The 25,257-nt window shown below is 35.6% G+C and overlaps 3 protein-coding genes and 1 long non-coding RNA gene across 8 annotated transcripts; 2 read left to right on the forward strand and 2 right to left on the reverse strand.

The window, feature by feature from the left end:
- The first annotated feature begins 5,901 nt into the window (after positions 1–5,901).
- LOC133723657 (MOB kinase activator-like 1B) lies at positions 5,902–8,332 on the forward strand. 4 transcript variants are annotated; one of them, XR_009853177.1, is made up of 4 exons: positions 5,902–6,284; positions 6,440–6,570; positions 7,233–7,341; positions 8,139–8,332. XR_009853177.1 is itself a non-coding variant. In XM_062150547.1 (4 exons), the coding sequence occupies exons 2-4, from the start codon at positions 6,559–6,561 to the stop codon at positions 8,183–8,185; spliced, it is 228 nt and encodes a 75-aa protein (XP_062006531.1). In that variant the 5' UTR covers positions 5,902–6,284; positions 6,440–6,558; the 3' UTR covers positions 8,186–8,332. The 4 variants fall into 4 exon arrangements, 1 of the variants encoding a protein (XP_062006531.1); XR_009853178.1 differs by having other exon boundaries at positions 7,242–7,341; positions 8,079–8,332; XR_009853179.1 differs by lacking the exon at positions 8,139–8,332 and adding an exon at positions 7,482–7,860.
- A 385-nt stretch (positions 8,333–8,717) lies between these two features.
- LOC133723433 (uncharacterized) lies at positions 8,718–10,516 on the reverse strand. The gene is made up of 4 exons (XR_009853002.1): positions 10,147–10,516; positions 9,978–10,054; positions 9,334–9,459; positions 8,718–8,973 (listed from the first exon to the last, which is right to left on the reverse strand). It is a non-coding gene; the product is annotated as an uncharacterized LOC133723433 (long non-coding RNA).
- A 165-nt stretch (positions 10,517–10,681) lies between these two features.
- LOC133723060 (uncharacterized) lies at positions 10,682–11,934 on the reverse strand. Its single transcript, XM_062149893.1, has 4 exons — positions 11,900–11,934; positions 11,682–11,796; positions 11,453–11,515; positions 10,682–11,368 (listed from the first exon to the last, which is right to left on the reverse strand). Exons 1-4 carry the CDS (start codon positions 11,932–11,934, stop codon positions 11,216–11,218), a joined length of 366 nt encoding a protein of 121 aa, XP_062005877.1. The 3' UTR covers positions 10,682–11,215.
- Positions 11,935–15,242: 3,308 nt separating this feature from the next.
- On the forward strand, positions 15,243–20,104 carry LOC133723636 (protein cornichon homolog 1-like). 2 transcript variants are annotated; one of them, XM_062150526.1, is made up of 4 exons: positions 15,243–15,444; positions 15,918–16,099; positions 17,434–17,556; positions 19,813–20,104. In XM_062150526.1, the coding sequence occupies exons 1-4, from the start codon at positions 15,370–15,372 to the stop codon at positions 19,871–19,873; spliced, it is 441 nt and encodes a 146-aa protein (XP_062006510.1). In that variant the 5' UTR covers positions 15,243–15,369; the 3' UTR covers positions 19,874–20,104. The 2 variants fall into 2 exon arrangements, with proteins under 2 accessions (XP_062006510.1, XP_062006509.1); XM_062150525.1 differs by lacking the exon at positions 19,813–20,104 and adding an exon at positions 17,682–17,903.
- Positions 20,105–25,257: the final 5,153 nt, after the last annotated feature.

The following is a 25,257-nucleotide window of genomic DNA, read 5'->3' on the forward strand; positions in this document are numbered from 1 at the left end:
GTTAAGAAAATCCATTTATGGTTTAAAACAGGCCTCTAGACAGTGGTATAAAAAGTTTGACTCTGTAATTTCTTCTTTTGGATTCACTGAGAATTTAGTGGATGAGTGTGTTTATCTCAAAACATCTGGAAACCAATTTATATTTCTGGTACTTTATGTTGATGACATTTTGTTGGCCAGTAGCAATTTAAAGCTACTTAAAGAAACCAAAGCTTTTCTGTCAAAGAATTTTGACATGAAGGATTTAGGTGAGGCATCATATGTACTAGGAATAGAAATTATAAGAGATAGGGCACAAGGCTTGCTAGGATTATCCCAGCAAAACTATATTGCTAAAATTCTGAAAAGATTTGGCATAATGACTTGTGCATCAGGGGAGGTTTCAATGTCTAAAGGAGATAAGCTCACTAAGAAACAAAGTCCAAAGAATGAAGTAGAAAAGGTGGATATGGAGTCCAAGCCTTATGCAAGGCTTGTTGGAAGCCTAATGTATGCTCAGGTCTGCACTAGACCTGATTTATCTTTTGCAGTTGGCATTCTCTCCAAATTTCAGTCTAATCCAGGTCATGAACACTGGGTAGCTGGAAAGAAAATACTCAGGTACTTGCAAAGGACTAGAAACCACATGCTTGTGTATAGACAAGTGGAACAGTTGAAGCTTGTAGGATATACAGACTCAGATTTTGCAGGAAATTATCCTGATTCCAAGAAATCGACTTGTGGGTATGTTTTTATGCTTGCAGGAGGGGGTGTTGCTTGGAAAACTATGAAACAAACCTTAGTGACAACATCTACAATGCAGGCAGAATTTATTGCAGTATATGAAGAAATGTGTGAAGGGCTATGGATTAGAAATTTCTTGATGCAAACTAGGATTTTAAGTCATATAGTTTCTGATGCTCTTGTGATTTATTGTGACAATGAGGCAGCTGTGTTTTTCAGTAAAAACAGTAAAAGGTCAAATAACTCAAAGCATATTGACCTCAAGTATTACAGTGTGAGGGAGAGAGTCAAACATGGTGAAATTTCAGTATTGAGTATAAGCACAGACTTTCAGCTTGCAGATCCATTCACTAAGGCATTGTCAGTTGCAGCCTTCAAGAAACATATTGAGAACATTGGTGTTTTACCTAGTTTAGGTTCTTGAGTTCAGTGGGAGCCTATTTAGTAAGAGCAAATTTTTTATGAGTTCTTGTAAGTTTTTGGTAGTTGTGAATTCCAGTCTATTCATCATCACAACTTTATGTATTATTGAATTTTGATTATCAATAAAATTCTCGAGGTATTTCATTTAAGTTGTGTTACTGCAATTTTATTAAAATTCTCAGCAACCTTATTTTGTGTTCTTGATTTACCTAAATGTCAGATGGTCTTGTAATTTCAGTGAACATGTTCTTTCAGTTTAAAGTACAAGCATTAAGGCCATCAGTGTTTTCAGTTATGCTTGAGTTTCATTTTGAAACATTCAGTTGGACCATTGAGGTATATGATCTTCTGGTAATACACGATGTTCATATACTGCATCTTTTGTTTTAATATCATATGTGGAATGCAGGAGCTTATGATAGTGGTCTGGAAGTGCTGCATTTTTGTTAAAATGTATGCTTTTCCTTGCTTTGCATAAGCTACTGTGTTTTGACCATGTTGAATGGATTTTGAGACTTTTCCTTATTCTGGTGCACACTACAGTTGGTTGTAAACGAATTGATGTTATTCAGTTTTGGTTGTCCTAGATAACCAGTGATAGTCCAAGTGGGAGATTGTTAGATCAAAAGTGGACTCATCACAAGTTATCCTAAAGCAACTAGGAAACCATCAAAGCATTAAATCGAATACAACATGGATCTGGAAAAGAATCATCCTAGATATCTAATGTGATAGTGTATTTATCATTGGATTAGGAATCCATTAATTGGACTACAAGAAAGTCCTAAACTGTGATGCATTAGGAATCCGAGATACAAGTCTTGTTCTTTAAGGAAAATCTTTATGGGAGATTTCCTGAGACTTGAACTTGTATATAAAGGAGGTTAGGGTCCCTGTTATCACCACCGTCTACTAGCATTGTGTTCTGCCCATTCAGAAGCTTCAGTTGGTGAATAGCAGAAGACTTCGACCTCGACTTGTCCTTTTGTTTCTGCAGCTGCAACAATGGCCTCAACTTATGATGTGAATGGTATGTTTAAGATCGATGATGAACATGCTGGTGTGAGCTTGTTTGTAATTTAGTTTTACAGTTTTGTCATCCGAGATTGTCATGGCAATTCCCTTGTGGCGGCCACCAAAATTGCTGGAATCAGCACAGTACCTCTAGCAGAACTTTGGCTTTAAGGGATGGACTTTTATGTGCCCGGGGCCCCGGGAATAAGGCTACAAAAAGAAATGAAGTTGAGGGAGACTTCAAATTGGTCATTGATGCCGTCAACAAAGTCATTCTACCTCCTTGGAGATTGATAAAGATCATCCGAGATATGATACCATTGCCACCTATTTTGCTTCCATTAGTTTTAAACACATATTTAGATAAGCAAACTTTATCGCAGATTTTGTTGCCAATCTAGGACGTAACTATGTAAATGGTTCAACTTGGACCAATAGGGTTCCCAATGAGGCATCAAGAGCCTTACTATTTGACAATGTAAATTGTGGTTGCCCAAGAGGCTTATTCCAAATCTAATTTATAGTCTTTTCTTATATATATATAAAAAAAAGACAACACAACGATTTTCTCTTGAGTTTGATTTTCTAATGAATTAACCTTTCAAGATAACCTTCTTATCAAAAAAAACCTTTCAAGATAACCTAATATGTGTGTGTATATATACTTTTGTGTGTGTGTAAACCATAATTAATTAAGGAGTTTTTTTATTGGAACCTCCAAATTTACTCACTTGACCTCATATGCTTTTTACACCTCCTATCAAATTTTCAAGTACTAAATTTACTCACTAAACCTCACTAACGTCCCTCAAATAACCTCATTCATATAATTTGCAAACAAATTATTATCTTTAAAATAAAAAACTTAGTCATTTCAATGATTTAATTACTCTATAAATCTTAATTACATATCCATTCCTTAATCAAACAACATAAATATATTTTTCTGTTTTTTTTTTAAAATAAAGGGCTTGTACGGCTACCCTCAAGCCTTGATTGATGAAACTGCATAAATATCTTTTTCAATAAAAGAAAATCAAACACAAGGTATCAAGTTTCAAAAATTAATTTCTAATCAACAAGAAAATGACACGAACTATTCTGTGGCCCTTTTTTTTTTCCTTGTTTTAGTTGGAAAAAAAAAAGATTAATAATTTTTCTTAATGTTTATTTTATTTTCTCTATTTTCTGTATCTCATGATTAATTATTTGAATAATTATTTAATTTTTTAATTGCTAGCTAATTTTTTGTTTTTTGCAAATATAATGGATAGACTTAGATTTAGGTCATAATATGATTTATTTTGTTTTCCCTCACCAATATGCATTCAACACATGATCTTAATCATAGTTTTAATTCTTATTAAATATATCTTGAATACTTTAATGAGTATGTAGTGAAATTGGAAAATGAAAATAGATAACAAAAATAATAAAGAATACAATCTAATATTATTGAATTGGAAAGTCTAGAGAAAATCAATATAATATTTCTTTGGTATAATTATTGTCTTTAGAACATCTTTAGCAATGCTAGCCAGTTTTGAGTCAAATTTTAGCCAAAGTAGCTAAAAAGTCATTTTGGCTGGCTACTTTAGAAATACGTCTGTATCAGGGCTCTCTATTTTAGCTAATTTTTAATTTATATTATTATTCAAATGAAGACTAAATAGTTTAAATATATACTAGACCCCAAACACACCCTATGGGTGTGGATAATTACTTGAGAAGTTATTCCACAGAATGTGGAGAAAATTGTTGCACATATTCATATTTTGTTTTTGATTTTTGATTTTTTTTTTGTTAAATTTCTTTTGTTTTTCTTTTATTTGTGAATTGACCATTTTGTCTTTCTCAAATATTTTAGTTCAAATGTTTTTTAATATTGGGAAAATTACTGGTCCCCCCTTTAACTTTTAGTGCGTCGACAGTTCAGTCCCTGTTATTCCAATTTTAACAGATAACTCCCCAAACATTCAAATTTCACACAATTTGATCCAAAATTACCATTTTACCCCTCACTTATTTTTTTTTGTTTTTTATTTATTCTTCTCTCTCTCTTTTATACATATGTATATATATGTGTGTGTGTGTGTGTGTATGTATATATATTTTTTATTCTTCTCTCTCTCTTTATATATATATATATATATATATGTGTGTGTGTGTGTGTGTGTGAGTATATATGTATGTATATGTGTGTGTGTATATTTTTATTCTTCTCTCTCTCTTTTTATATATATTTATATGTATATATGTGTGTGTGTACATATACATATATATATATATATATATATATATATATATATATATATAGAGGGACGTTCCAAAGAGGACGTCCGTGAAGTAAGAAAAGTGAGGACGAAATACGTGTCAGCCAGCCAGTAGAGTTAATTTTCATGCGGGTCCCACACTCAAACAAACATCATCTTCTCCGTCTCTCACCCAGTCTTTATCTCTTACTCCTTCTAGTTTGTTTTTCTAAAGATTGAAACTTGCTCTTGATCCTCATCTTGGTACTCTTGAAAGAAAACAAAGTCGTCGACTGTCATCAAAAAACAAAGCTGTCACGATTCTTAACATGAAGCTCCATATCCCTTTGAGCCCTACACAAAACTTCCCTCTAAGCTTGCTTCAAGCTCCACTGAGTCAACTCGTGCTCGATGATAAAGCCATCGCCGGGGTTGACATCAACCTTGAGGAACAACAAGACCAACGGCCTGCTGGCGACCTTGAACTTCTCCTCGTCATTCAAGTAGTCCTCGGCGTCCATGAAATCCTTCCACTCGATGAACAAAACCCAGAAAAATAAAAAAACATTAAATTGTCTCTAGGCATGAATTCAAGTATTGATTATCTGGGCATTAATCTTGGCAATTGATTTTTGTTAACTAATTTTGATTTTTGATTGCTAATCTGGGTATTAAGCCGAGCTGGGAGTGGAAGAGATTGACAGAGTCGATGATGTCGACGACGTTGTTTTGGGGAAGACGCGGCCGAGGAGGATGCCATTGACGACGGAGGTACTCTGTGTTGTTTTCGATCACCTAAAATAAAAGAACTCTGAATGCTCATCAAAGCAAACAATCTCAGATAACCAATGAATCAGAAATTCAATTTCCCGCAAAACCATCACGAAATTTGAACAAAGAAACTAAAAGAGAGTCAGAAGTCTTGAACAAGAATTTCAGAACAAATCCATCTGGGAGATCCCAAGTTCACAATCCTCCGTCCACCCAAGTGAATCCATCACATGCCTTGTCGTGGCGTTGTCGATCTTCTTGATTTGAATCTTCTCCCGAGCAATCACCCAAATTCTTGATCTTCTTCTCTTGGAGACTCAGCGGTGGGGGCAGACTCTCGATCCAAGTGATCGTTCTCCCATTTGCGGTCCTTGCGGCGGCGCTCGATGTCGGTGACGAGAGGGTCGAAGGGGATGGGATTGTGAGAACGGTGGTTTATATGAACACTGAGGCCCTGCCCATTTCAAGGTTTAAACTTTCTAAACAATTGATTCTGGGTTTAGAGATCGGAGAGACGGAGGAGATCAAGATGGAGACGGAGCAAGGAGCGTGTTGACTTCCCTTGGACTGAGGGTGAGAAACAGAGAAAATGATATAGGTGGGACCCGCAGGAAAACTAAGTTGATTATTATGCTGACACGTATTTCGTCCGCAGTTTGCTGCTTCACGGACGTCCTCTTTGGAACGTCCCTCTATATATATATATATATATATATACAGCAAGGTTCCAAAGAGGACGTCCTTGCTATACATAATCTGCGGATGGGTCAATCTCTGTCGTCCATTTCTTTAAATGAAAAGCAACGGCTTGGATCGATCTCTTCCCAAAAACCCATCGCTCGTCGAAGTAGAAAACCAAAGTTGGACTGTAGACTCTCCACTTTGGTTGCATCGAAGGCTCTGGTTCTCTTTCTCCACCCAAAATCCAAAACTTCTCAACTCCAAATACCATAAACTCATCTCAGGTTGCAACAATCGTGCAACCGAAGCTTTCTTTTTTTCTTTTCTCTCATGAAAATTGTAGCTCTCTTATGGTCCCGACATCCCTTGGAGTTTTCGCGCCAAAAGTTGGAGACTTGGAAGCAGAGAAACACATCTAGAGTATGGATTCTCTCTCTTTTCTGATTTGTTTGATTGCCAATTACAAAATTTAGGGTTTTTTTTTTTCCATATTTGGGACTTTTCTTCTTTCTGTTTCTGGGTTTATTTTTTTTTTTTTTTTTTTTCCGATTGTTGATCTTATGTGTGTTTTTCAGTTTCAAATAAATGGAGTCAGAGGATGATCAAGTTTATATTCCTCAAGTAAAGGCAGAGTTGTTCATCATCTCATTTAGCAGAATAATGTCTCAAACATATCAGTTCACTACCAGAAAACATGCTCTCTAAGGTAAGCTTTGAGTTTTCTGTATTTGGTATTTTTTAGATTTTGCATCTGATTTGGTCAGTTTAAGGGATATGGATTTTGTGGTGTGTTTGATTTGTTACGAAATAGCTATTGTGATTGGTTTTGAGTTTGTTGAGAAATAGCTACTGTGCTTGTGATTGATTTGTTGAGAAATAGCTAACGTGCTAAGCTTTGTATTGGGTTTGTACTTTTAGTGGTGATATATACATGTATCATGCTTTCTGTTTATGTTAGAGCTCGAGATGCAAGATATTGTACTTTTAATGGTATAATAACTCATTTCACAATTGATTCATCATGTTTTCTGGATGAAGTGATAGGTTTTATTCTTATGCAATCTTTACTGCAGTGGTATAAACTCCTTGCTTTAGACGATATTCGTATTCCCATGGTTCATCTTTCAGAATCTATATAAAGATCTGATTAATCTTTACGAAATGGAGCAAAAGAAATGTAGCTCCCAATAGATTTGCAAGATGGCCATTGCCTTTTCAAGGCACTCTGTTCAATTATCTAGTTTCAGTTTCCAGCTGAAATTTAATGAGCTCCTTTTGTTATGGTTTGTGTATCGACCTTTTTGGATTTCTACTACAAGATAGGTATAACCATGTGATTTTATTAATGTATATCTTATCTTGATGCAGGGGGCTCAGCTGAGAAAGCACATTGATGCAACACTAGGCAGTGGGAACCTAAGAGAATCAGTAAAGCTTCCAACTGGAGAAGATTTAAATGAGTGGCTTGCTGTCAACAGTAAATCTCTTTTTCATCATAATTTGAATTGTCTTTTAATTTGTTAGTTTATTTGGTTTGATGAACTAGTATTTAGAGGGGAAATATGTTGGAGGCATAAGCAAGAGATGGCGACCCTTATACTACTTATTTTCATACAGCAGCAAATGGGAAGAGAAACTGATGTTTGAGTGGGAGGAGAGTAGTAATCAAGATCTGATTAAGCAGGAGATTATTGTTTGTTTAAAGAAGTTATACCTCCAGCAGAAGTGTTGCCTTCATGATGCATTTTTAATGGCTAGATATATTTCAAACAATTTTATAGACGTTTAGTGGTCAATAAGTAGTGGAAAAGGTCAGAGGTGAGTAGGAAAATTATGGAAAGTTGACTGACTTGCTGTCAATGCTGACGTGTTTGTTTATACAATTATTCATAACTACTGTGAAAGGCAAAAGGTGCTCAATTGTAATACATAAGATGCAGCAAAATGAAGCATCAAGGTCCTCCCATTTGCCTACTCAATCCATTTGATATTTGTCAGCAAATCTTCATGCTTTTTTCAGTGAAATTGTGAAATAGTAATTTTTTCTTCCAAAGTTCTTTTTATCTGTTGGCTTAGAGACTACTTTGTTGATTGATCAATGTTCCTTCTATGCCTGACTGTGCACTTAAGTCCAACTTCTAGTTTTATCAACTTTCTTTGTTTTTATTTGTACCATGACAGCTTCTGGATTTTGTGGTCTGTTTGATTCTGCAGGTTTTGGATGCACCGATCAGTTTATGGCAAGACGATTTTGTGGTCTCTTTGATTCTGCAGGTTTTGGAAGACATTTTGGATCATTTCAAGATTATATGGTAGAGTGAGGATCATAGTCAATTCATTATGTAATGGTTTCAATTGTGGATACTCAATTGTTGTTGATTTGTAATGATTCCAGAAAATGAGGAGTGGAATGACTTAATATGCAATGTTAGACTCAAAATGTTCCAATCTGGAGCAAAATGACTTAATATATTGTGTTAGACTCAAAATGTGGAGCAAAATGTGGAGCAAAATTACTTAATATGCAATGTTAGACTCAAAACCATGGCATCAGAAGTTCAAATCTGGAGCAAAATGACTTAAAATGCAATAAATCACAAGAAGTTCAAATCAGAAGTTCAATAAATCTCAAAATGTTCCAATCTGGAGCAAAATGACTTGATATGTTCCAATAAATCACAAGAAGTTCAATTCTATTGCCAAAGTAGACAACAACCACAACCAACAAAACAAAATGCTTCCAAAGCAAAGCCGATACAACCAACATTTCTAAATAGGATACAATATACAAAGACTAAAGCCATTTCATTCCTTCTATAATACTGTAAAGTACAACAAATGACACCTTCTCCAGCATAGCAAGAGCAAAGCTCTGTGATTCCAGAAAATGCACATTACATTCACATGTTCTATACACTGTGATTCCAGAAAATGCACATTACATTCACATTACATTTAGTGTTTACTACTACAAACATTCCACAAACATTCATCGAGTCATCTATTTCTTGCCTATCCCATTGCTTTTCATGCACCAACTCTTTAATTATAGTCTGAGAATGATATGTTTGTTCCTGCTAAGCTCCTCAAGTATATCCTCATAGAAATCCTGCACACAAAAATCACATCAAAAAATTTAACAATTTCAGTTAAAATCAAGGAGCAAAGCATCTTGCACAAAGCAGCCTACAGTTGCAACTCAGGAGAGTTCTGAATGGGATATCTAATTCTCATTTGTATGTGAAGTGATAAAACTTAATGATTACTGGCAAACTAGCAACTGAACAGTCAAAATTAATGCCCAATGAATGTCAAACATGCATTGTGGACCATGAATACTTGAAAAATAAACTAAAATCTAAGTGCCTATCAATGAAGAAAAGAAAATCAAAGTCAAATACCGATATGCTTTGCAAAGACTTAAATGGAAGATAACATGAACAGATCTTTAAAGATCACAGCGTACTACCTTCATGGACAATGGCATGATCTTCTTGAAACAGACATCCACCGTCCCTGCTGTTCCAGAAAGACGAATAAGGGCAACTACTCCTTTTGGACCAAAATCATAGTATCTCCACTACTTTGTTCCAATCTGCAGATACACAGTATTTCAATACAAACCAACAAATTAAGTCACCACCAGAATTGAACACACCTATAATTTAATAAGCAAAAAGCTATAAGATTAAAATAAGGAAACCTATCCACTTCAAAACCCAACAATATATTAGACAGAAATAAAAGCCTTCAAATTAAAATACACAAAGTTGATGCTAACCCATGATTGATATATGCTGTTGACAATTACAAGCCTTAGCAGCGAAAACATAAACTTGATTCCAGAAAGTGTGACAAACATAGTAATAGCAAAACCCAATATCAAAATGAAGCTAAAGGCTCAATCTTTACATAAAAATGTGGGAACAGTTATATTCGCACTGATGAGGTGGGAAAAAAAAAAAAAAAAGCTTCAGTTTGGCGGTGAGGTGGATCAAATTGCAAACCAAACCCAGATAGATAAACCCACATACCCACATTCATAGGCACCACCCAGAATTGCATGCACCGAAATTCAAAACCCGATCAATCACACCCAAAATTCAAGCTTACCTTCTCTTTTCTGTCTTCTCCCGAATGTCTTCTTCTTTCCCTTCTTCCTTTGCTCTCTTCGCTCTCGCTATCTGTCTCTATGGAGCGAAAAAACCCAGAAGCGAAAGATGAAAGTGGTGTAATCGATCAGAAGAAATTATTAAAAAAAGAAAAAAAAAAATAGATATACCCAGATTTGTGTTCTTCTCAGATGAACCCAAGAACCAAGATTCGCATTGTTCGTTCTCTTCCCGTCCCCATGTTCTTCCTCAAATCAAAACCCAAGAACCACCTTGATTCGCCATGTTCTTCCCTCTCTCTCGAATCAGTCGTCTCTTTCAGTTTCAGATTGGAAATCATATATAATTGTTGTTGGGTCTTCCGCTCCCATCGCCTCACTCTTCCCCCTCTCTTTATCTCTCTATCTCCGTATGCAAATGAAACCATCTGAGGCTCTGAGCTTCTCTCTATCTCTGTATCCAAACAGTAACCCCCTCGATCCAAGCCGTTGCTTTTCATTTAAAGAAACGGACGGCAGAGATTGACCCATCCGCATATTATGTATAGCAAGGACGTCCTCTTTGGAACCTTGCTGTATATATATATATATATATATATATATTGAGGTGATGATATCTTTTCTAAATGGTAGTAATAAAGAATCTAACTTTTTTTTTCATAAAATAAAATTAAAAACAAAACAATAATTCTATTTTTATCTGTGGTTTTCCATTCCAAGTTAAATATTGCAATCAGAAATTGAATATTGATTAACATGCAACAAGTATGACCATCCTCTGTGGATTTGAAACATCATCAATCAACCAGTGAACCGGATCGACCTTGACCAACTTATATTCTGATCTCTTACCTCACCCCTAGTGGATTTGGGAGACCTCTTAAGTATCACCAAGTTATGGCTCATTGATTTCAGAAGTTTCCCATATCCTTTTGAAGAACTGCAGTTTTTCAAGCCCCCCCCACCCCAGCCAAAAAACCAAAGAGATAGATTTGTCTTGATCAAGGTTCAATGTAGGTGTCAGCATATATACATATAAATACTACAATAATTCAACTTCATCTGTGGTTATCCATTCCAAGTTCAATATTGCAATCGGAAATTGATGTTTGATTATCATGCATTCAATGAGATGTCCAACCCACCCACACTATTCTCTTTTTCTTGCATGCTCTCAATTATTTCCTACTGTTCAAGGGAAACTAAGTCTTAGAACAATGCTTTAGACACCGAAGTGCATTTACCAAGGAAATGTCAAGTACGTACCAAAACAAAGAAGCCCAAGCTTGGCATCACTCATGTGATGAAATAACCGGCATTTAGTCACTGCATAGTCTCTCATTGTCCTGTGCCTTTCTAAATGATCAGGTGTAAGGTTTAACACTACAGCTACCTGCAAAGAAGCCCATAAAAAAGTGTGAAAACATTAATGAAGCTGCCAAGGCCATAAGGAAGGAAACCTTCACAACCCACTTACAGAAGGGCAGAAGTACTTGTTGGGAATTTCCATTTGGTAACTGCTAACCTCCACCACAGCAACCTGGAAAAATGTAGCGATATCTACATATGTCAATAAGTGTCTGCTTTAGGTTTCAAAGACTCAATCTGACCCATCAAGTTCAAAGTTAATAGATTCATTTCAACTATGAAATTGATTATCATAAATCTTGCCTTGGAAGAGAATGCAACCAAAATAGGAGACTTACCTTAAACTTTGGTTTTAGAAGGGGGTTCTGTAAGCAATGGAAAGCAGCCTCTGAGACTGGATTTCCAAGATTACCCCCCAAAAATGTGCTGACACCCAAATGATTAAGCATCTGGCTTCAGATGAGTTAAACAGGATTTCCATCAGTAACAATAGAAGAAACTTCATACTGAAGTTGCCATGAATAAGCAATAAGCATAAAAAAGATAAAATTAGTACCTGTCCAGCAAAAGTGACAACAGTTGATTTTCCATTAGTACGGTGAAAGTTAATTACATCAAACAAATGAACAACTACGGTGAAAGTTAATAATCTCATAGCAACCGTTCATTTCTTTGATGCAATCGAATGAGTAAGTGATTTTTATTTACAATGATTTTTTGCAGAGATGATTTTCAATGATTGATTTAACCTTTTGAACAGTTAAGTCATGAATATAAATTGTTGAATGAATGCCAATAAGAGAGAGTTTGGACTCACAGGTCTAAACTGGTTTGGATGTAAATAATTTTCAAAAAAATATAATTTACATACAAAATATACAAACTTTATAATATATTAAATGTAAATACTTAGAGGTGAATTTACTCACCTTAACTCCATTCATTAATTTTTCTTAACAAATATTCATTCTTCATTTTTGTGCCTGATCTTCCATTTTTGTTCAACCTCCATGAATTTTGATTTGTGATGTAAAACTATTAGTTAATTACAAATCCAATTCAAGGTGTTCCTAATGTAAAATTCTTGAGGTGAATTTCTTTTGACACACGCAAGCTTCTTCATGGAAGTCGTCCTTTGGTTTTTTTTTTTTTTTCTCTCCCTTGTGTGTCTAAGGGGTGAACCAAGGTGCCCCTTAATCAATTACATTCATACGAATAAATATTAGTGATTAACTTAGTATAGTTTTTCTTGCGTTGATTGCAAATAATCCTCTTTAGTACTTGATTATCAAGAACACATAATCTAATTCTCATTACTAAAATCCCATGATCTATAACTATAAAGTCTGTCATGACACCATTATTGGCATCCTCCCTCAATTTCACTAGTGAAGGATGTTGTCTGGTGCTACATTCATCCGATTAGGGGTCATCATGGGCCGGGCTAGGGCCGGCCCTACCCTAAATTTTAGGGCTTAGGGTCGGGCCGGGCCGGGTCTAGTCAAAGTCAACAAAATTTAGGGTCGGGCCGGGGCTTAAATATGCTAACCCTTACCCGCCCTAAAAGCCTGATCTATTAGGGCCGAAAGGACCGGGTCGGGCCGACCTTCCGAATAGGGCCAAATAGGGCCGAAAAGGGCCTTATTTTGTTTAATAAAAAAAAAAAACTTACATTATTTTTTTTTTCCTCAAAATGTGGCTCAATGATTATATAGGTAATATAAGACATTGTTTTTAGTTGATCATATTTAATATGTGTGTGTGTGTGTGTGTGTGTGTATAGGAATTAACTTATAACATTTATTAATATTAGTTAAGGTGGTTATATTCAATTAAATATCTCTCTAAATCTCCTAATATTAATTGTTATGTAACAAAGAAAATAAAAACTAAAGAAAACAAAGCTTAAGAAATCAATTACAAAGAAAGAGATAAATTGCATATTATAGAAAAAAAAAAGAAACATAATTAAAAAATAGAAAAAATAGAAAATTATTAGGGTTTATTCGGGCGGGCCTAAAGGGCCGGGCCGGGCCGGGTTTCATTCTCATGGCCCATACCCTACCCTATTTTAAAAAGGGTCGAGTCAGGCTTCGGCCTTACGGGCCGGGCGGGTTTAGGGCCTAAGGGCCAAATGATGACCCCTACATCCGATCAATTAACATCAGTCTTACCAAGAAACTAGCTAGTAATCAAGACTGAGAGTCTAACTTTCGAAGTCCCCAATTCCACCAATAATTGCAAGCGATGCACTTGAATACGCGTACTATCTGCCATCACATTATCTTTTGTAGAATGATAATCAATAGCTTTTTTCAATGCGTCTTTTTAGACAATACATTTTTTAGTAAAATGAGGTCAGCCCTTTATTGAAATTGAAAGATTTCAACGAAACAATGCCAAAAAGCATCAATAAAGAAATAAACAGTACGAAAGAAAAAGATATAAAAATTGCATTTGAAATACAAAGAATTAATAAAGCAAGAGCAGCAATGTCGAAACGTAGCTCTGCTTTTACACTACAGATTGCAGCTGTGTAGTGATTTGAGTAGTCGATGGTTTGACTACCCATGCAACTCCAACGCACACATTGATAAAAGCCAATTTGGCGTCAGAATGAGGGCACTCTCCCACCTAAAGATTGAAGCCGACCAAGGGTGTCAGAACATGGTCATGTTGGCAGACGATCTTCCAAGAACATATACCACAACCTGAGGTCCCAAATCCAATACCAATAACAAATAGAGGCCCCAAATCAATCCAAAAATTGAAAAACAACCCAACAAACAAAGTGGGCCAGAATCTAAGCCCAACAATGAAGGTGGGCCAAAATCTAAGCCCAAAGTCAAGAGCGGGTTGGAATCTAGCCCACCCAGATCCCAAATCCGGATCCTCCTGCTTCGGTTCCAAACCCAATGTGTGTTCCAGTTCCACCCCCGGCGTGAACCCCTGCATCTAGTCTGCCAGTGAAATCCGACCTCCAGCTCTGCCAAAACAACCCCACAAACAAGCGACCCATCCAAGCAATGATCAAACTTGATCGCCCAGCATCTGCGCGAAGCGCCGTTATCGTCACCAGAGTCCTAGCCCCCTAGATCACCGGGATAGAAAGTAGTATCATCCAGATCCCACAGTTCACAACAGCCACTGCTATCAGCGACCGCCAGCGGACTATCCATGCCAGCACAACCATCAGAAAGTAACTGCAGCCACCATTCACAGTTCCCATCCAAAACTATCCCCTTGCCTTTGACAACAACAAGGATAAACAAATAGAGGCCGAAGCCTGAAGAAATCTCCAAGAATGGAGCAGGTACAGAGCACGGCGAAACCATGAGAGCCGTCGCTCTCCAAACCCTAGCAGAGAGTGCTAGGTCATTAAATTTTGATTTAGAGCCAAGCAATAATACAATTTTTTAGACAATACATTATTTAATACAATATACGTTAAAATTAAGATAAATTTTAACTTTTGAGTCTCCATATTTAGAAAAAAAGTAAAAAAAAAAAGTCTCCAACAGACGGCCTAAAGTACTTGAAAAAAATTGGTTTTTTTTTTTTTTTTTTTATTTTTTTTTTTTAAAAAAAACTCCACCCCATTCCACCCTTGATGGGGCTCGAACTCTTGACCTCTTATATATGAGACCAAAGTCTTACCACCCCACCAAACACACACACCCCACTTGAAAAAAATTGGTTGATTAGCAAAGGATTATATTAGATATAAAATTGGTGAAAAGAGGGGTATAATGTGACAGGGTAAAGTTAATGTTCTTTTTTTGAAGAAAAGTCCCTTTATTTTAAACTTAAAAAAGTGTCTTGATGTCCTTTCAAAAAAGAAAAAGTGTTATTGTAACCAAAAAAAAAAGAAAAAAGGTTTTATTGATGTATGTTGGCTAAAGTGAAAGTCCCTTCGGCTCCAAAGTCGAGCCCTACCAACAGTACCAGTTACCAGCAGTAGAAACCACTAGATTCTCCTCCACTCTTCTACTCACCAGACTCCATCTTCTTCTTCTGATTCCGAACATGGCCTGGGATTTGATCTATTGGCTACTCTGCTTCTGCATCGACATTGCCCTCTTCGCTTCAAGCCTTTATCAGGTATATACTTACTTTCAATTACCTCTAAAACCCAAATCGCAACACTCGAAACTCGACGGGTGAAAGAGCTTTCTCTCAGAATATTCATGCCAGGGTTCCGCAATTTTCATCTTCAATTTTACCTCCATAGAGTAAAGCATAGTAGGATTTAGCCCAACTGTAACCAAATTTTAGTACACCAACTAGAATTCAGACCTACTTGGCAGAAGAGGACTGCCCTCGAATCACTAGTTATTCATGTAAATATAATTAGCTGAAAATCAGTGGAAATTTTTTGATTATCAAATGTTAAGGGCGATACTGTCAAAAGAACTAGCTTCCTATGTGTAGTTGTCATGTTGCTTACGTTTTTCGCAGCTTCGATTTTCGTGGCATTGCATTAAGCAGCATTATTGTAATTCATGTTTCTGAACCTCGAGTGAAACGCCGCTAAGTCGCTAACTATTCTCCCAATGTTCAATGTTGTTTTGTAGTATGTGATGCTAACGGATTTGGAGGCAGACTATATCAATCCGTTTGAATTATCGACTCGCATCAATCAATTGGTTGTCCCTGAGTTCATTGTGCATGGAGTGTTCTGTGCTCTGTTCCTCCTGGCACAGCGTTGGTTCATGTTCCTCTTCACGGTCCCCCTTACTTACTATATCGTGATGCTGTAAGTATCAGTTGCTATCGATATATGTGTGCATAAAAGAGTACAATGAAGCGTGAGTAATCAAATGAAATAATACAGCTGGATAAGAAACCAGACATAAATCTAACATCATATAATCCAATTGAGTGCTTGAGATATTGTAGAACAAGCTAAGCTTCGTTTAATATCCTTTTCAGCAAGATCTAAAGTAGCTCCTAAAATAATGTTACTATACCTATCAAACATTATAGATTTAATCTGTAAGGTATAGGTATCAAAAGAAGAAGAAGCTGAGCTACTAGAAAAAAGTGAAATAAGCTGTTAAAATTATGTGATGTTTGATGGAATAAGTTGGTATTCCTCTTTTCTTTATTTTTTTAATATTTTTTTTTCTGAGAAACTGTGATCAGGGTTCATTCAGCTTCATTTTTGAAAAGAGTTCAAGTTCTTGCATTAGTATTGCTTACAACATGAAAACCTGTCAAAGCTGCTGGTCTGTAAAAAGTAGACTAAAAATGGATTAATCCAATAATTTAACTGTGATGTAAAAACTTCTGTGCCAGATATCTCAAGCAGTTAACTTGCCATTGCGTCAGTTTTTCTTTTAGAATACATCTGAACTGCATGCAGTTTTTCTTTATAAACATTATTCGACTTTATTTGCAATCAATGGTGTAAATATTATTTTAAAGTGCTTTTCATGTTTTGAGGAAAATGAAAGAGAATTAGATGGTGACCAGAAGACTTTCTGTTACTTTAACTGGCCTGTTTAATTTCTTCATGCACTTTGATTCTCCTTGTTATTAGTATACAGATGGTTGACGGTGAATGGGAGTGACTTTCTCTATTTTCACTCTATTCCTTATTAAACGACCCATTATATGTAGGTCCTTTATTCTTTCCTCCCTAATTTTGATCTGAGATCTGAAACCTTTGATTGGACCAATCTATTTACCTTAAAAAAATGATGAAAACAGGCACCAACCTTTGTCTTTCACTACCCACATCCTGCCCCAATAGCATGGAGTTAATTTATATTTATACTCACATCACACACATTAGTTTTGGAACATCTCTTCTTTAAAATGCTATTTGCAGGGACACAACTAGGGGGTTGGGACAGTTTATGGTTGGTGCATCTTGTGATGATTATGACTTTTTGTCTATTGTTCCAGTTATAACAGGTTGTGAAACACAAAGGACTGACAATAATTAATCCTCACAAAATAAGCTTTCATTTTGCCTTATAGTGTCTATTTACATGTCTGCCTCTATGTATGTCTTGGTGTTTTGGTGGAAGATGAACTAGCATTACCCCCCATCCAAGTCCTAACCATCCGTTTTCTATAATTCAGGTTTGTAAAACAAAAGCATCTTATTGATGTCACTGAAGTATTCAGGGTTCTTAATACTGAGAAGAAGTGCCGGCTTGTCAAGCTTGGTGTCTACTTTTGTCTCCTCGCTATAATCATTATCAGGTTTGTTCTTTACTGTATATATAGATAGAACTGTTTTATCTTTTTGTAGTAAAATATAGATTAGCCTTTGCTTTATTAATTGGTTTGTTAATTCTAATTACCTGTGTCTTGCTGTTTGGTTATAGAATTCTCATTTCTGCAATATTTGTGCCGTGGTCCGGATCTGAAGAATTAGACATTCGCGCCTCTTTTCTAGAATTCTAAAACTGACACTTTGTAATCTAGTTTGGACATATATATCTTTCCCTGCTCCGAGATAGTTTAACATCTAATGACATGATTTCACTCTTGTATTGTGAAAACCATCTTGCATAAATTTCTTAATTGAGTTTCTGATATTTCTTTTATCCTGATATTAGTAACTTTTAGAAATTGCTTTATATATATGGTTGTAACAAAATCTTTTGATGACCCTGCAGTCATGGTATCTTGTGTCATTCTCTTTTTCTTGATTGTATTGACTTATATCCAGCACTTGGTCATCTCACTCTGGACCAATAAGATTCTGACATGTGACTTCCTAGTTTATCACAAAAACACATACTATTAGTGAAATCTAATTAAACATGATTAATTTCTTATTATATATACAATTATCAATGAGCAGATTCAGTCACTCCTTAAAGACTTATTTTCCTCCCTTCTAAAAGTGAGATGATCCAGCACTTGATCATCTCACTCCGAACCAATAAGTTTCTGAAATGTGATTCTCTAGGTTATCATAAAAACACTACTATTAGTGAAATCTAATTAAACATGCTTAAATTCTTTTTTGATATACAATTATTAATCAGCAGATTCAGTCCCTTCTTAAAAGATGTTCTCTATTAGGAGTTTGAATCCAATATATTACAAACCTTAATATGTCAGATAAAGGAGAGTTTCCACTTATTAAAGTACGGGTTTATTTTGTAATAGTATGTGGAGCTTAATGTCAACATGAAACTCACCAGTTTTCATTAACATTATTTTCTTTTCAATTTTGTTCCCCTGGTGAAAATTTTACATGCTATTGGTTAGCTTTGGAGGAACTTTTTATATCTGAAACAAATGGAAGATTACCCAACTGCTCTACTCTTAAAAGAGAGAGAGCCAGAGGGGGTTTTCTTTGCTCACTCAAAAAGGCCATCTCAAGGTTATGTCCCATTGAGTAATGATCTGCCCCATTAAAAAAGCTTTACTGCTTTGTTCGAGCCATAAATACCAAAAGATGCAAAAGAGGGTCACTCTCTGATTTTCGCTATTCAAACATATTATATGCATCAATGAGATTGGGAAGCAGGGGTACAATGTGATTTTCATTGTATGGAACAGTGTGATTGCTTAATATTATTTCATGAACAGAGCAGATTGCTAATCTCTAGTGTGATAATGCATAGGTGTGCAAAAGTGTGATTGTTTAATTTAGTTTTATGGAGAGATCAGATTGCTATAGTCTAGTGCAGATAGTGCATGGGTGTGCCATAGAGTGATGGCTTCACCCGTGCATGCTGCAAATGCAGCTATGCCTGGGTCTATTATAAAGATCAAAATCAAGTATGAATTACTTGTCCTTAAGGTGATTTTCCTATCTAGTTATTTCTCCTATCAATAAATACTTACTTTTCCATGACTAGTATTATAATTAGACAATGCTAGATACTGATTTCCTGATCAAACCTATAATCTCCATTGCAGCTATATAGGTTCCTTTTATATATTTCTTTTTTATAAGTGTGCATTTGCCTCCTTTTTCATGTATCAAATGGGATTAGGAGTGTTAGCTTGTTGTATTTTATTCGTCTACTCCTTAATGAATTAAGCTTTTGGAGTCTAGTTGCTGTTTATTAGTAGCATCATCTTTTGCGATGTTTCAATCAAAGTAATTACTTTTTATTGTATTTTTGTCTGTTTACATTTTTCCAAAACCCTAAGCACTGAACAATTGGGGTGTATTCTGGATTCTGAAATCTTTCATGATTTATCTGGATTTTTTATATTTACATTGGAGGGGAAACGAGCACCTGATCTAGCCTAGTCGTAACCCAATTCCCAACCCCCCTCACCACTTGAGCTAATGTCAACAGCAAAATTAAATTATACACCATGCCCCCAATTTTACTCATTAATCAAATAAATTGTTGTAACTGACAATTTATTGATTGCCCAACTTTTCTTGTTCAATGTTGAGGCAGTATTGATGGTCAGTAGTTACTTTTATATTTTTGGCATCCCTCAGTCACTTATCGAATGCTGATGACAAATCCTAATTTGCAGGCTTACAATATCTGCTTTCAATTCTTTGACTGATGAAGAACATGCTGTGGATTTTTTTTGATTACTCTCTGCTTGACAGTTTGATAGCCACGCATGTAAGTTTGTGTTCCATATGTTCTATTTGTACTCTATAAAATATGATTTCTAGCACAATGAATAGATAATTACAGCTCAAAAGGTAGAATGAATTTCAGCAAACTCTTAAGTAGTGGGCAACCATATCTTTGTTGTTTTGATATCTGAAATTTTCCCATTCACTGATAGAAACAGGTAATGTGGCTTGTGGATTGGATCTTTTTGTATAGTTGTTAACTTATCTTGAAGCTGCTTAAATTGTGGTCATGTTTTAGATTTGCCATCTACTTATTCGGTGACTTAAAATTGTGGATCCATACTATGATAACTATTGGTGAATAATGCATGAAGAATCTTTAATCGTCGTCCTATGCATCCAAAACCCTACATGGTAGTATACTGCCCAGCACATTTCTGCAGCTGAAACTGGCCTTAAACTTGCCTAGTTCATTAAATATTCTGTGGTGCAAGTGTGTGACCAGAGCTATCTTTTGCTACCTATAATTTTGAACTGCTAGTTTTGGGTTCAGCTGAATATTTTAACTTTGATCTATCGTAATGCATCTATCTTCCTCATTCGCATTTAAAGACTCCATTGTTGGACCTGTGATGTGGAGAAAACTCATGCTTGTAAATCAGGTTCAAGACATAATAGCTAGCTGTAAGCTAGGCATGATGTATGAGAGGGGTACCATGAACTGTGGTAGATCCTCTCCTAAAGGCCCCAAAATTAATGATCTGGGCTTTTATTAGTTGCTAGACCCAAACCTTATGTGTGTGTTTGTAGCTGTAGTGGACATGTTAGGGTCTGTGGAGAATTTTCTAGATATTTTATGTTGGTAGTGTGTCCGGGCCAGCCTAGATTGGTATTAAAAACCGTGTGGGGCTTCTTCATATGTAGCTAAGATCTGAGAGTGACAGAGGCATCAAAATGGGGTCCGTGCTTAGTGTGTCCTCTACTCGGCAGCTCGCCAGACCCGACACAACAGCTTGCGTTTCTTTGTACGGTGCTCTAATAATATTAGACTAGGCCCACCAGAAAACATCCAGCCCAATGTTTCCCACTTAGAAGTGGGTCCTATGCTGATGGGAAATCTTTAACCACAGATGTATATATGACCCACTACCCTCATTGGTCCGTGACTTTTAGCATGTCTGGTCGTACTCTGGGCCCTGAACTTGACTAGAGTTGTCTTCCTATTTTTGGATTGGGCCCGTTATGATTAAGGCCTTATCAAGGGGGTCTTAATCTGGATGGGTCACCATCAAGTGGGCCTGTAAGAATGATCTGACCGTCCGATGTACCAGCCTTCTATTACGAATAATTTACCCCAAGGGGGACTGTTTGGTTAACTGAGAGAGAAGTATTGTACTTCTGCCGTCTTTTGCTGTTTGGGAAAATAATTTTGACAAGGTTCTGTTTGTGGTTTGCCTACATCCTCCGCTCCCATGTTAAGAAGGTATGGGCTTCTTCTCTGACTTCTAAGATAAGATGAACTCAATTTATGTTCACAAGCTGCCCTTGAAAATTTGTTGGTTCATTGTTTTTCTGAGGTAAAGGAATCAAAAGTGTTTGGTATTTCAGTTTTCTTTACAGAGTTTCCATAGACTGTTTATTAGTGCATGCTAGATCGTTGTTGCAAGGTGCCCACTGGAGTTTGTATTTGCTTAATGGATGAAAAGAAAAGAAAAGAAAAGAAAAAAGGAAAAGAAAAAGGTACTAAATAAGGGTTCAATCCCCTCAATTCCTAACCCTGAAGTACCTATTTCTTTTTTGACAATATTACCTTGAAGTAACTAAAAAGCCCTTGGGCTGAGCTAGGTTGGGAAGATAGTTTTTTTTTGGGAAGATAGTTTATGGTTAGGAGTTATCGAAAAAGTCTTATATTCATGGTATACATTATTATAGCATTTATATTTATTTGGCATTTTATGTTTTTATGGCTAAAATATTCCATTGATCAAAATCATTCTATCCACACTAGCTAGGGTACATTATCCAAATTTAATAATGATATCGTGGTTGTTATTGCTATCTCCTTCAGTATGGCCTTTAGATCATTATGTTGCACTTGCATTGCTGCATCTAGCTGGGAAGGGCTATCGGTGTCGAAGGATTCTGCAAAATTTTTTAGATGTTTGACATTAATTCGTATCAATGTAGAATTCTCATATAGTGTAGTTGCTACCAAATTTATGATTCACTTATTCTGTGGTCTGCTTTTGATGGGGACATTTTTACAAATGAAAATGCCATTGCCATTTGGATTGGGTTATGAGTTATTTCTTTCAACAACTTGGGGTGTAAAATGACCTCTCAGGCGGTCCCATTCGAATTAGACACTTCTACTGTTGGATTTTCTGGCTGGGGAGTGGTGGCCAGCGCCCAGCGGTGCTTTATGTTTTTTATTTTTATTTTTTATGTTTGAATAGCGGATTTAGAATAATTTGATATCTTATGTTGTTAGAATGTTATCTTTCATTGTTGTGTTTTCTTGTGGCAAAAATCGTTCTTTTATGTTTGAATTGCAAATTTAGAAAATTTGTCTTAGCAAAAGACTATGTTCTGTTGTCATATTGCTAATTTATGTTGCAGATTCTGTATTGTTTCTGTTTTATTTTTTTGTTTTTGTTTTTTAGGAAAAGAGTTTATGTAGGGCTGCCACTTGGTTTGGTAATTACCAAACCAACCGAATACCAATCGATGTTTTAAGTTTGGTAAACCGACGTTTTGGTAACTGAGACCGATAAAACCGAAATCGAAAATTACCGAAAAAGTTGGTTTGGTTTTGATAAATACCGAATCTACCGATTATCTAAATATTAGCTTTATATACTATGATTTTCAATACACATACATGTATATTAAGAAATAAACATAAAAAATTTCATAATAGTATGAACATTACTACATATACTACATTAATAGTACATGTATTTTAAGTAACCTAGTCAAAGATGGTTAAATAATCTAGTTTTATTGAAAATGACTCAAACTTGATGTCATATATACAAAAGAAAGCTATTATTAGGAGATGAGTACAAGGTTAGCGACTATAAAATTGAAGAACCTAGTTTTGTTCGTTCTAATTTTAATTACAAAGAATTAGTTGTTCTAAAGTTGGTAATACCGAAAACTGAAATACCGAATTTGGTAGTTATGATTAAAAACCGAAAATTTTGGTTGGTAAATTGGTTACTCAATTTTGAAACCGAAAGCTTTGGTTTTGAAGTTGGTAATACCTATAACCGATTCGAACCGACCGAGTGACAGCCCTAAGTTTATGTCATAAATTAAAGCCAACACCTTCTAGCGCAATAGCTTTACCAACCATAGCTGCAAGTATACTTATGTCTTCTCCAAGTGTATATGAGACTATTGTATTCCTCTGATCTAAATCAGAAAATGGCACAAAATACGAAAATAAATATTACTCTAAACGGGCTTATGGGCCATCTTCACGTGGATTGCATCTAGATGAACGCCCACTGAGGCGACGTTCTCTCTGGGATGATCCTGGATTCTATTTTATGTTTGTTGTGGTCCAAAACCTAACTTTTGGAAATTGGTCAATTTTACATTTTTACTACTACTAACATAGTTGTTAATGACAACTTCGTAGTTCCGTCATTATGGAGAAACGATTGATACAGTTTTGGTTGAATGTTCGACTCAAATTTTTTTACTTGATCAATAGGGTGTTTGGTGAATGAGAACTCAAATAATACAAAACCTATTTCTAAGCATCTATTTGAAGGGAACAATAATGAATCCTTATGAATTTCCCAATAACTAACACAAATAATCAATATGGTCAATTATATATACTAATCAAATTAAATAGTAGCCTTAATGTAGTTAAATAATAGTGTATTTCATGGTTTTTTAGTTTAAGGATATTTTAGGTAATTTGGGTTGTGTATTTAGTAAAATATTAGAATAAAAAATTAAATGGGAGGTGTATAGAGTAAGGAGTGTGTATTAAGTAATTAGGGGTGTGTATTTAAAACTTCTCAATATATAAATATATATACAGTCCCTATCCAGAGCGAGGCCTCGCTTTGAAATTAAAGTGTGAGGTTGGAGTTTAGGGTCACTTTTTGGTCGCATATCTACATCTCGACCGTTCAGTTTTTAGATACTAATATATATATATATATATATATATATATATATATAATATCCACCCCATCCATCTGTAAGTAAAATAAAATATAAACTATTTTATCAAAAAATATATATATATAAACTATTTGATCTAAATTTCCTAATTTATCCATAATTTAGAGACAATAATTATTTCATGTCTTAACATTGATTAAGAGACAACGTGTAATCTCGATCATGTTTCTTGATATGTTAATGTCTACATTCAAGATATAAGATTCCTCATCTTCTTTTTCCAACCTATCACTCGCAATGATTTCCTAGAATATATACATAAGCTTTATTTCAGAATCCTTTCGACCATTAGAACATCAATCATTTCTAATTCCATAGGTACTCAAAATAGTTCGAGACCTGTTCTCATCTTGCATTCTTGGCCATCGAAATGACTAAAATTATGAGGGAGAAAAAAAAAAATTAAAAGAAGGGAAGAAGACAACCACAGAAGCATGTTAAAAGAGTCCGACATCAATGTGATCGGAATTTTGACTTTATTTCACTGTTGACTGTTAAAAGCATTGAAGATACACAACTACACAAGTATAGGCCACATTCAAACAAAAAGAACTGACAATTTTCTGTGGTTTTATGTTTTTTGGTCCCTATCTCTGTTCCTCTAGCCTCTAGAGGTCAGTAGCACACTTACATACATAATCTCTTTCGAACGATTATATCTACACTTCTACGTTATGGCAATTGGCTCCCAGAGAGCCAAGGAGACGAAAATCCGAGTGATAAAAGAGTACCACTTTCCAACACAATAGTGTGTTAGAGTGTGTATATGATAGTCAAATTAAACAGACGATAACCCGAGCGACGATAGTACCATATTCATACCCTAACCAAAGATAGTGAGAACATCCGAGAGAAAACTCAAGCTAGTCATTCTCTGTGCTCTCCAAGAGCTACTAATAAAAATCATTGTTAGTCCTTGCATCAGAATATCTACCATTATAATGCAACATCATTGCTAGTTATTTTCACTGAGATCATATTATACATGGGAATGCCTATTTAAGGGAGTAAAATAGAACCTTTTAGATGGCACATTCTCCACCGTTGACCTAAAAGAGCCCTTAAGGAAGGTCATAGGTTAGCCCAGATGCACAGAGGCAGGACAATCAGCATTAATGCAAGTAAATGGTGTAGGGGTGGCATGGTCTTGAAGTCTATGAGAATTGGTTTGCATAACTCTACGATTA

Source organism: Rosa rugosa, chromosome 7 (genome assembly GCF_958449725.1).
Source record: "Rosa rugosa chromosome 7, drRosRugo1.1, whole genome shotgun sequence".
Classification (NCBI taxonomy): domain Eukaryota; kingdom Viridiplantae; phylum Streptophyta; class Magnoliopsida; order Rosales; family Rosaceae; genus Rosa; species Rosa rugosa.

What these genes read in the sequence shown, in the direction of transcription:
- LOC133723657 (XM_062150547.1), top strand. An exon ending in TGAGTGGCTTGCTGTCAACA is followed by an intron (nt 7,342 to 8,078) that starts GTAAATCTCTTT and finishes TTGATTCTGCAG; the next exon opens with GTTTTGGATGCACCGATCAG.
- LOC133723060 (XM_062149893.1), bottom strand. Translation starts at nt 11,934, where the DNA reads ATGGAAAATCAACTGTTGTCACTTTTGCTGGACAG. An exon ending in TTGTCACTTTTGCTGGACAG is followed by an intron (nt 11,797 to 11,899) that starts GTACTAATTTTA and finishes ACTCATCTGAAG; the next exon opens with CCAGATGCTTAATCATTTGG. An exon ending in ACAAGTACTTCTGCCCTTCT is followed by an intron (nt 11,369 to 11,452) that starts GTAAGTGGGTTG and finishes GCTTCTTTGCAG; the next exon opens with GTAGCTGTAGTGTTAAACCT.
- LOC133723636 (XM_062150525.1), top strand. Translation starts at nt 15,370, where the DNA reads ATGGCCTGGGATTTGATCTATTGGCTACTCTGCTTCTGCATCGACATT. An exon ending in TCGCTTCAAGCCTTTATCAG is followed by an intron (nt 15,445 to 15,917) that starts GTATATACTTAC and finishes GTTGTTTTGTAG; the next exon opens with TATGTGATGCTAACGGATTT. An exon ending in ACTTACTATATCGTGATGCT is followed by an intron (nt 16,100 to 17,433) that starts GTAAGTATCAGT and finishes TCTATAATTCAG; the next exon opens with GTTTGTAAAACAAAAGCATC.